Genomic DNA, 12,107 nt, shown 5'->3' with positions numbered 1-12,107 from the left:
ATGTCTCTTTCATAGGATATGACTTTTCTTCCTTCCTTCCTTCCTTCCTTCCTTCCTTCCTTCCTTCCTTCCTTCCTTCCTTCCTTCCTTCCTTCCTCCCTTCCTTCCCTTCCTTCCCTTCCTTTCCTTCCTTTCCTTCCTTTCCTTCCTTCCTTTTTATCCTCATCTGAGGATATTTTCCATTGATTTTTAGAGAGTGTGGAAGAGAGAGGGAAATACAGAGAGAAACATCAATGTGAGAGGGACACTTGGATTGGTTGCCTCCTGCATGAACCCTGACCTGGGCTCCGGCCAGGGAGGAGCCTGCAACCTAGGTACATGCCCTTTACCAGAATCAAACCCAGACCCTGCGGTCAGCAGGCCGAGGCTCTATCTACTGAGCCAAACCGGCTAGGGCAGGATATGACATTTCTTAGCCCCTCCAGCAGTGGAACTTTGTTTTTTTCCTCCAGAGTGAGGTGAAAAACCTTAGATCACCTTCTTGTATTCTTATTACCCAAGTTACCAAGAACACTACAAGTGGCGTACAGGGAGCTTAGCCATTGAGTGGTCAGAAAAGGTGTTTCCTCTGAAGCTCACGTGCAGAAGCGGGACTGCCAGTGTGCTGTGGCTGGCAGGCCCTGCTATCTGTCTGCGGGTCCTGGCGCCTGGCAGCCAGGCCCTGCTGTCTTATCTGCAGGCCTGCCCCGGTGCCTGGCAGCCAGGCCCTGCTGTCTGTCTGCGGGCCTGCATGCTCGCTTGCCCAGGCGCTTGGCAGCCAGGCCCTACTCTCTGCGCCTGCCTTGCCCCGCCCACTGGGCCTCCAGCCTTGCTGTGATAGGAGCCTGTGGGCTGTGGGGGCGGGACCCAGAAGTGCTGTCCGTCTGGTCATGATAGCCCTAGGCTATTATTAGTATAGATCATCTGCAAATAGTGATAATTTTACTTACTCTTTTCCAATTGTGGATGCCTTTTATTTGTTTTTCTTGTCTGGCTCATTACTGAGGCTAGGACTTCTGATACTATATTGCATAATAGTGGTGAGAGCGGGCATCCCTGTCTTTTTCCTGATCTTAGAGGAAAAGCCTTTAGTTTTTCACCATTGAGTATGATGTTAGCTGTGGACTTGCAATGTTTTAGCCTTTACCAAGTTGAGGTAAGTTTTTTCTATACCCACTTCGTTTAGAATTTTTATCATAAGTAGATATTGATTTTTATCAACTGCTTTTTTTTTCATCTATTGAGATAATCATATTTTTTCCCCTTGGTTTTATTGATGTGATGAACCACATTGTTTTGCAGATGGTGAACCTCCTTTGCAGGAGTAATACCCACCTGATAATGTGTATAATCCTTTTAATGTACTGTTGAATTTGGTTTATTAGTATTTTGTTGAGAATGTTGGCATCTATATTCATCCAAGGATATTGGCCTATAATTCTTTGTTGTGTAGTGTCTGTCTAGTTTTGGTATTGTAGTAATAATGACTTCATAGAATGAGTTTGGAAGCATTCCTTCTTCAATTTTTTGGGGGTAGTTTGAGGATAGTTACTAATTCTTTAAAATGTTTGAGAGAGCCCACCTAGTATGGCTCAGTAGTTGAGCGTCAACCTATGAGCCAGGAGGTCACTGTTTGATTCCTGGTCAGGGCACATGCCCAGGTTGCAGGCTCGATCCCCAGTAGGGGGCGTGCAGGAGGCAGCCGATCAATGATTCTCTCCCTCTCCCTTCCTCTCTAAAACCAATAAAAATATATTTTTTTTAAAAAGTCTATTTTGTCTGATCTGAATATTGCTACCCCAGCTTTCTTTTCGTTTCCATTTTCATGAAAAATCTTTTTCCATTCCTTCACTTTCAGTCTATGTGTCTTTCAATTTAAAATGAGTGTCCTGTAAGCAGCATACAGGTAGGCAGCTTTTTGTCTATTCTGCTATACTATATCTTCAAAAAAGTTTTTTAATGTATCTTTATTGTTGAAAGTATTACAGATGTCTCCCTTTCCCCCCATTGATCTCTTCTAGCCCATACCCATCCTCCACCACACTGTGTACATGGATTATACATATATGCATATAAGTTCTTCCTACCAATGCACCCACCCTGCCTCTCTTGAGATTCCACAGTCTGTTCTATGCTTCTATGTCTTTAGTTTTTTAAGTCGGTGTTTTCTTTAGTGTTTTAACTATATTCCTTTCTCATTTTTTACATGTTTTTGGCTTATGGTTGACATAAGGTTTGCATATATATTCATCTATATTTATAGCAGTCTATTTTAAGCTGATAGGCATTTAAATTCAACTGCATTCTAAAAGCACTACTTTTTTACTTCCTTCTCCCACTCTTCATATTTTTGATGTTCTGTTTTATCTTTTTGTATATCTCCTGATTATTTATTATAGTTAATCTTGCTACTATTATCTTTTAACTTGCATATTAGTTTTTAAGTTATTGATTTACTGTGATTATTATTTATTTGCCTTTACTAATGAGATTATATTTCTTTGGTTATGTCCTTTGTTTTTTCTGTATAAAGAATACCTTTTAACATTTCTTTTAAGGCTGGTTTAGTGGTTGTGAACTTTTTATTTTATTTTTTTTAAATGAAATTTATTTTAAATGACATTGATTAATAAAATTATTTAGGTTTTAGTGTGCAATTCTATTATACATCATCTGTATATTGTATTATCTGCTCACCACTCTAGGTCAGGTCTCCTTCTATCTCCATTTATCATCCCTTTGCCCTCTTCTACCCCCTCCCCCATGCCCCTTTCCATGTCTGTGAGATATATTTTTGTTGTTCTTTTTTATTTAATCCCTTTACCTTGTTCATTCACTCATCTACTCACTCCCCAATCCCCCTCCTCTCTGACAGCTGTCAGTCTGTCTCTGTCTCTATAAGTCTGTTTCTATTACATTAGTTTATTTTGTTCATTAGATTCCACATATGAGCGAAATCATGTGATTCTTTTGTTTTTATTTGTCTGGGAAACTCATCTCTCCATCAATTCTGAATGATAGCCTTGCTAGGTATAGTATTCTAGTTTGTAGATTTCTTTCTTTCAACACTTTAATTTCCTGCCACTTCCTTCTGGCCTGTAAAGTTGCTTCTGAGAAATCAGCTGATAGCCTTATAGGCTATCACTTGTATGTGACTTGTTTTATTCTTGTTCCCTTTAAGATTGTATCTTTATCTTTAACTAGAGGCATGAATTCATGCATGGGTGGGGTCCCTAGGCCTGGCTGGTGATCAGGGCCGATCGTGGCCTTTCGTCCAAGGGAGGGACAGCCAGAGGTTGGCCAGCTGGCCCTAATCGGGGCAGATCAGGGCCAGCTGACTGCGGGGAGGGACTGGCTGGGGAAAGGGACCATGGGAGGTTGACTGGCCGGCTGTAGGGAAGGACTGTGGGAGGTTGGCCAGCCGGGGGAGGGACAGTGGGAGGTTGGCTGGCCGGCCGATGGTGGGGAGGGGGGACTACAGGAGGTTGGCTGGCTGCAGGGAGGGGCTGGCTGTGGGATTGCACTGACCACCAGGGGGCAGCTCCTGCACTGAGCATCTGCCCCCTGGTGGTCAATGTGCGTCATAGCGACTGGTTGACCGGTCGTTCCCATCTTTTGGTTGTAATGGTCACTTAGGCTTTTATATACACTTAGTGGCCAGATTATTATGATCTCTGAACACATAATAATCTGGCCATTCAGTGTACTTCTCGTGAGTACCTCATTTATTTAATATCAAAGATACTATAAATTGTGCATCTGATCAGTTTCTCCTTTTGCACTGGCTGATAGAAAGCTCAGGGCAAATAGGTGGTTAATCTCCAGCAAAAGTCTAGAATACTTTTGGTACCCATTTGAGATACAAATACACTGAGTGGCCAGATTATTATGCGTTCAGAGATCATAATAATCTGGCCACTCAGTGTATATAGATACTTACTGTTTTGATTACAATTTGTCTTGGTTAGGGTCGCTTGGCTTCATATTGTTTGGAACTCTCTGTGTTTCCTGGACCTGAATGTCTGTTTCCTTTCCTAGGTTAGGAAAGTTTTTAGCCATTATTTTTACAAATATTCTTTTTGCCCCTTTCTCTCTCTCTTCTCCTTCTGAAATACCTATACTGCAAATATTAGGGCTGTTGATGTTATCCCAGAGCTCTCTTGATATTATCCTTATTTAAAAAATTTTTTTTTATTTTGTTGTTTTGATTGGGTAATTTCCACTATTTTGTTTTCCAGGTTGGTACTCTATTGTTTGTATTAACTAATCTGCTGTCAAATCCTTGTAATGTATACTTCATTTTAGTTGTTGTATTCCTTATCTCTGGTTGGTTCTTTATTACTTTTTCTGTCTCGTTCTTGAAGTGCTATTTAAGTTCCTCTATTCTACTCTGAAGTTTATTAAGCATCCTTATGACTGTTTCATTGAATTCTTTATTAGGCAAATTACCTCCATTTCATTAGGACTTTTCTCTGGAATTTTATTGTTGTTCCTTCATTTGGGCCATATTCTTCTGTCTTCCCATTTTAGTTGACTCTCTGTGTTTGTTTCTGAGTTGGGTATAATAGCTCTCTCTCCTACTCTTAAAAAGTGGTCTCTATGTAGACTGTGTGTCAAGTAGTTTTTGCCGGTTTTAGTTGAGGTGGATGCATATACTGCCTTGTGTCACCTGGCCTGAAAGAGTGGGTTCCAGGTGGGACAGCCTTGTGTGTGCATTCTGCCTTTCCCTTCTAATCCTGGTGGGGCTTCTTTTTGTGCTCTTGGCTTTATCTTTTGCTTTACTGTCTGATATCAGCAGGGTGTGGTGGGCCTGCTTCATATGATTGTGTCTCCCCACCAGCTTCCCCCCTCTCCAGGCTGAGTAAGCCTGCTGTGTGCACATAGCTCCACTTTGCTAGTTTTGCTCCCTCTCTGGGCATTACAACTCCTTGTGCACTCAGCTGTGCCCCACTCACGCTACATGGCTAGCCATACGTGTGTGCCCTGTTGCTCTACTTGTCCTCTGTCAAAGCAGGGTTTGGGCAGGCCCACTATGCAGGACTGCATCTCAATGCCCTGCTACCTCTGGGTGGAGCAGCCTTGCATATGCACACAGTCACTTGTCGTGAATTCTGTACACAGTGTTGGTGGGGTATCCCTGCACGTGCCACTCTCTGCAAGTGGAAACCCTGCATGTGGATACTGCAAAGTTTTGCTAGCTCTGCACTTCTCTCAGGGCAGTCCCATGTGCATGCACAGCTGTACCTACTATCTCTGCACTTTCTCTGGAGGGGCAGTCCTGCCTGTGGGCAGTGCAGCATTTTGCTAGCTGCACACTTTCTGCAGGAGGGGCAACCCTATGTGAGCACACAGTAGTGCCTACTATCTTTGCACTTTTTCTGGACAGGGTAGTCCTGCTGGCAAGTACCACAGTATTTCGTTGGCTCTGCCCTCCAGGTCGGGGAGCCCTGCTTGTACATGCAGTAAAGTGGGAGTACAAAGCAGCACCTTCCTATACTTGCTGAATCAATTTTCCCAGTGGAAGGATCCCCTTGTATGTAAGCTATGGTGCTCTTCTGTTTCTGCTGGACCTAGCTCTCCGAAGGGTAGCTGAGGACATGCTACCATGCCCTGCAGGTTGGCCAGAAAACCTGGATGGCTCTCTCACCCACTATCCACATGCTGAGGAAACATATCTAGTGATGCTCACCAGTTGCTTTGGTTCCGGATTGTGCCCTCCGCTCCTGGAGAGCTCTCATGGTTCCCAACTTCCTCTCTCTGATCTCTCTCTCTTGCTTGTTGTGCAGAAGTAGTTCAGCTGACTCACAGTTGTCTCTCAGGAGGAATCACTGCTCTAAATATAGGTGTACATTTGGTGTATTGGGAGGGGGTGAGTTCAGCAGCAAACTAGAATGCCATCTTAAACCTGCCTCTGAGTATCACTGAATTAATAATAGCAAGGGTGAAGCTGTCTCCAGAGCTTCCAGTGTATTAAATTTCAAACAGTGTACACAAGGCAGAAAATCTACGCTTTTGCTATAAATCACAAAAATGTTCAAATATTTCACTAATATTAAATTCAGTAATTAAAAATCATTAATAATTTGCTTGTTTTTTACAGAAGTCTTATGTTAGAAAGACTCGGTGAAGGGGAAAATGGTAGTCAATGTGGAGAAAACTTCAGCCTTAGTCCAAACCTCAGTCTAAACAAGAAAACTCTTTCTGGAGTGAAACCATGCTTATACAGTGCATGTGGGAATGTCTTTATGCATCATTCATCCCATAATAGGCACATCAGATGTCATGCTGGACACAAACCCTCTGAGTATCAGAAGTGTAAAGAGAAGCCATATAAATGTAACATATGTGGGAAAGCCTTCAGTTATCTTCAGTGTTTTGAAAATCATAAAGGAACTCACAATGGAGAAAAAACCTGTGAAAGTAAGGAATGTGGGAAAATCTTTAGTTCTTCAACTTCATTTCAAATTTGTGAGAGAAAGCACCCTGGAGAGAAACCTTATCAGTATAGATACAGTGGAAAAGCCCTCAGAAATTATCCAAGTTTTCAAAGCCATGAAAGAAGTCATCCTAAAGAAAAACTACATGTATGTAAAATATGTAGTAAAGCATTCAAATATTTTAGTAATCTTCAAATACATGAAAGAACGCACACTGCAGAAAAGCCCTATGAATGTAAAGAATGTGGAAAGGCTTTCAGATCTTGCAGTTCTTTACTACCACACAAATGGACTCACACAGGGGAGAAACCCTATGTATGTAAGGAATGTGGAAAAGCATTCAGATATTCTAGGTCCTTACAAACACATGAAAGGTCTCACACTGGAGAGAAACCCTATGGGTGTAAAAAATGTAGTAAAGCATTCAGCGATATCAGTTATCTTCGAAAACATGAAAAAACTCACAGTGCCGAGAAACCCTATGAGTGTAAAAATTGTGGAAAAGCCTTCAGATCGCCCCGTTACTTAAAATCACACGAAAATATTCACACAGGAGAGGAACCTTATGAATGTAAGGAATGTGGAAAAGTCTTCAAATCTTTCAGTTATTTACAAACACACCAAATTTCTCACCCTGGATGCAAACGCTATGACTGTAAGGAATGTGGAAAAACCTTCAGCTATTACAGTTCCTTACAAATACATGAAATATCTCACACTGGAGAGAAGCGCTATGTGTGTACAAAATGTGGTAAAGCACTCAAGTATCTGAGTAATCTTCGAATACATGAAAGAACTCACACTGCAGAGAAACACTATGAATGTAAGGAGTGTGGAAAGGCCTTCAAATCTTATCGTTCCGTACAAACACATGAAAGAACTCACTCAGGAGAGAAACCTTATGTGTGTAAACATTGTGGTAAAGCCTACGTTTCTCACAAATCCCTTCAAAGACACACAAAAATACATACTTGCAATAACACCTTATCAATGTAAGGAATGTGGGAAAGCATTCACTCGCCTTAGTTTATATCAAAGACATGAAAGATTTCAAACTGGAGAGAAATCCTATGAATGTAAGCAATGTGGTAAAACCTACACAGAACACAATTTCTCACCAGATGGGAATAAACTCATACTGTACAAAAACCCTATGAATATAAGGAATATGGAAAAGCCTTTGTAACAAACCCCTTTGAAAATCACAGATTGTGAGTGCACAGTGGAGAATAACCATATACAGTCAAAATTTGGTTCTCGAATGTCTTCCATCTTGAACAATTCAGTTCTCAACCAAGTTATTCACAGAAAAATGTCTTGTTTGTTGCCCTGGCCAGTATGCCTAAGTGGTTAGAGCCATTGGCCCATGCACCAAAGGGTCGTGGGTTCCATCCCTGGCCCCGGTTAGGGCACATGAACAGGGCAAACAAGCAACATCTCACATGGATGTTTCTCTCTCTCTCTCTTTCTCTTTCTCCCTCTCTCGGCCCACTTCCCTCCTTCCCTTCCACTTTCTCTAAAAAAGCAGTGGAGAACTAGATTTCAACAACAACAAATACATAGTATCCAAAAAACTTATCCACACTTTAACTCAGTTGATGTTTCTTTTCAGCCAGACTAAGCTTGGAATAAAGTAAATACATCCTAAAATGCTACTGCAAGTTTTACTAGAAGTTTGAAAATGCAGTTGAAGTACAAACACTGCCTTTATAATTATTTAGAGTATGTATACATTTTGGGGGGGGGGGACATTTAACAGCTGATAATTTTCACTCCTTTTCAGTTTTAAGTGATTTGAAATAATGGGTGAAACCAGATTAAGCTTTTGAGTAAATAAAATTTATCCACTAGACTTTTTTTTTAATAAGTTTACAGTAAAAAACCAGCAACACAAATTGAGGGCGCACAAATACTGAATGAAATGATTCTTGATGTTTACGATTCCATTGCTTCACATTATCAGCAATGCCGTTCATCAGTTTGAAAACAGGGATTGACAAAAAAAAAAGGGATTCATTTCTGTAGATTCTATTACATTTTGAAAATGAACTGTATGTTGAAAACTGACTTTATAATCATTCAAACTCTGTATATATTTTGGGGAGCCCTATCTATAGATACAGATGTAGATATAGATATATTTGAAATTTATATTTCAAATATATGTATATTTCAAATACATATTTGAAAACAAGTAAAAAACGGTTTGGTGTAACTTGGAATTTACCTAGTAACCTTGTGACAGTCCATGGGTATCTATAATCCATTATATTCATTCTTCCTTCCTTACTCCCTTTTTGGGGGTAATGGGTATAAGAGCCTTTTTCCATTTTCCTTACAATATCAGTGGGGTAAATCTTTATTTAAAGTTTGTGAAAGAATATATTGTGTGAATTATTTTCCATATTTTTTCCTTTTTCTTTTTCTCTTGACTGGCATATGTTGAGTAAATTTTTATATAAAAAGAGAGACCTGTGATAAAGGACAAAATCTCTAGAGTTAGAGATATGCCCTCTATGTGTAACATTAAGAACTAGATTTTCCAGAATTTATTTCCACTATGATTCAACAGAATTTACCAGTAACCTCACTTGCATGAGACTTGGAAGGCAGAAGCAAAAATGGCATTAGATATTGGAGAGCCACCATACAGGGAGAGAGACAGATAACCAGGTGCTATGATACACCATTTCCTAGCTAAAATTTTAGAATCTGTTTCCATCAAGAGTATTTTCCAAACCACCAATTGTTTAATTTTTATTTTCTTAGAGGTGTAGTTTTCCACTGACCTATTTCAGCCTTTCATGCTTGTGAGTGTTCTATGATTTCCCTCTTTGGGTTATATCCATATAAGCTCTAATTTGTATAGGAAACAGCTTTATGCTGTTAATTGTGTTAGTATGTTTTCCTGATTCACCAGGCTATCTACATTGGTGCAGTCAGAAAGAATGATATGGGTGTATTTCTCTGTGGCATGTGCAGTGGCTGCCTTGACCCAGTCCTTCCATGTAAGAATATGCCCCTTCCTCCTGTCAGGAAGACTGGGTGTTTTCTGTTACTTGAAGCTGAGTGTAACCCCTCAGTATGTTTTCAGTTATGTTTGAGTTTTATGTGATTAATCAATAAAAAAAATATTTTTCAAAACGTGCATTTTTTGTCAAATATTTGTGGATTTTCAAATACACTGCTTTTTCTCAGTCATATAAGTTCAGGTGTGTTTTTTCCTAAGGCAAATTTTAAAAAATTAAACATATTGGAATAACTGGTTAATATGTTTCTGGTGTATAAATTAAAAAAACATCTGTGTATTTTATTTTGCAGGCAAATCTTATTTTTTCCTTTTTGGGTGCATTTTTGTCTCTAATTTTTTTTCATAATGTAAAAAACATAAATCATGGTTTTCTCATTACCCTCTTTCTATGTGATCCACAGGATTGCACCTTAGCCAAAAAGAGAGATGTAGTCCTCACATCTGTTAGAATGGCTATCCTATCTAATAAAGATGGAGTATGCTAATTGACCATCACTCCATCACAAAGATGGCTGCACCCACAGCTGAGGCCAAATTCCTTTAAGGAGCCTTAATCAGCAATCAGCAGGGACCTGAAGGTATGCCCTCCCCCGCCCCCCATGGGGCTTGACAGGGGACTTCAGGCCGCGCCCCACACCCGGCAGGGCTTGATAGGGGACCTCAAGGTGCACTTTCCATCCTGGTGCTGGGCTAGGGGACCTCAGGCTGCTCCCCCCGCCCCAGCGCCAGGCCGGGGGACCTCAGGCCACGCCTCCCTAACAGGTGGGGCTTGACAGGGGACTTCAGGCTGTATCCTCCACCCCACGGCACTAGGCTGGCGGACCTCAGTCTGCACCCCCACCCCCGCCCCAGCACCAGGCCTGGGGACCTGAGGTTGCATCCCCCTGCCTGGTGGGGCTTAACAGAGGACCTCAGGCTGTGCTTCCCACCCAGTGGGGCTTGACGGGGGACCTCAAGGTGCACCCCCAGTGCTGGGTCGGGGGAACTCAGGCCACATCTCCCACCCAGTGGGGCTTGACGGGAGACCTGAGACTGCACTCCCCTCCTGGTGCTGGGCTGGGGGACCTGAGGCTGCGCCCCCCCGCCTGGCGGGGCTTGACAGGGGACCTCAGGCCATGCCCCCCACTCAGCGGGGCTTGACAGGGGATCTCAGGCCGTGTCCCCCACCTGGCAGGGCTTGACGGGGGACCTCAAGGCATGCGCCCTGGTCTGGGCTGGGGGACCTCAAGCCACGCCCCCCGTCCTGACGCTGGGCCAGGGGACCTGAGTCTACGTCCCCTGCCCAGCAGGGCTTGACAAGGGTGGGACTGGCCAGGTTTGGATCTAGCCCAATGGGTGAGGGAGGTGGCAGGGTCTGGGTCTCACGCATGTGGGTGGGCGGGGACTTGACTCTGGGTCCCGTGGTGCGCCCCAGACTCTGACAGGAGGAAGGTTTTCATATACATTTTACTAATTTTCTTTCATCTCTGACACTTCTATTATAGAGAAAGGGCAAATAGCAATATTAAATTATTTCCTCTAATCCCCTTTTAATGTGCATGAATTTAGTGCACCAGGCCACTAGTTATTAATAAGACAAGAAATAACTAGTGTTGGAGAGGATGTGAGGAAAAGGTAACCTCTGCAAACTGCTGGTGGAACTGTAAATTGGTGCAGCTACTATGGAAAACAGAAAAAAATTTTCCTCAAAAAATTTAGAGTACCATATGGGAGGGAGATGGGGAGTATAAAGAGGGTAAAATGTATCAAGTATATGATTACAGAAGGAGACTAGCCTTCTAGTGTTGAGTACATAATAGATTATACAGATGTATTATAAAGTTGTACACCTGACTTTTATGTAATGTTATCTAATATTACCCAATAGATTTAATTTAAAAGGGGAAGTGTAATGAATTCTAACAAGAATGGCCACAAACCATAAATGACTGTCCGGTGTAATAGTAACAGGGTGCCCAATAGAACTTTTAATAGGATTTTGGCTTGTGTTAGATGATTTGATTGCTATGCAAGGAAGCAAGACCTTTTTCTGTATTGAATGCTAAGGAGGTAAACTTTATCTACCATTGGTAATCATAATTGTTTTCTAGGAGGTAAAAGCAATGTAGTCAAGTTCAAGTTAATTTATAAGGATCTCCAGTCAGTGACATTAGAAAGGAGAGAGACTATTGGTCATTGTTACGATTTGGAACTATATCTTTATTTTTAGAGAATGAGCACAAAATATGCTTGCAAATGATCTACAAATCCTGTTATCTATTTCACTATTCACAAGTTTTTATTCATATGTTTAGACTTCCAGCACATGTGAAATTGTGGGAAACGGGTAATGGCTACAACTTTATTTATAAAGAGCAAAGAAGTTCAACTTAAGAACTTTTTAAACTTCAATTGTTTACTAAAAAATTACATATTGGAGGAGTTTTGTTCAAATGTGCACCACAACTGTTCTTTTGTGTTCTATATTATGATGGTAGCATTACTTGCTACAAATTTGGGAAAACTCACAAACTAAAATGTTATGTACATGTGTATTTAATTTACATATGATAGAAAGTGAATGACACATTGGGTTTTATATGATAGAAGAATGTTAAAATCTCCTGAACCGCCTGACCAGTTTGGCTCAGTGGATGGAGCATCGACCTGCGGACTCAAGG

At 41.4% G+C, this 12,107-nt stretch overlaps 1 protein-coding gene across 2 annotated transcripts in view; it reads left to right on the top strand.

Moving 5' to 3' along the window:
• The window catches only part of LOC307099190 (uncharacterized protein), a 36,491-nt gene extending 26,970 nt beyond the window's left edge, over window positions 1-9,521 (top strand). For both annotated transcript variants that reach the window (XM_079770387.1, XM_079770388.1), the window contains exon 4: window positions 6,080-9,521. In XM_079770387.1, the coding sequence (XP_079626513.1) occupies window positions 6,080-7,412 (1,333 nt within the window). In that variant the 3' untranslated portion in view covers window positions 7,413-9,521. The remainder of the gene's footprint in view (window positions 1-6,079) is intronic.
• Window positions 9,522-12,107: the final 2,586 nt, after the last annotated feature.

This window comes from Cnephaeus nilssonii (assembly GCF_951640355.1).
Source record: "Cnephaeus nilssonii genome assembly, chromosome: 5".
Lineage (NCBI taxonomy): Eukaryota > Metazoa > Chordata > Mammalia > Chiroptera > Vespertilionidae > Cnephaeus > Cnephaeus nilssonii.
Note: the sequence above shows the minus strand (reverse complement) of the source record. Positions and strands in the feature narration are given on the sequence as shown.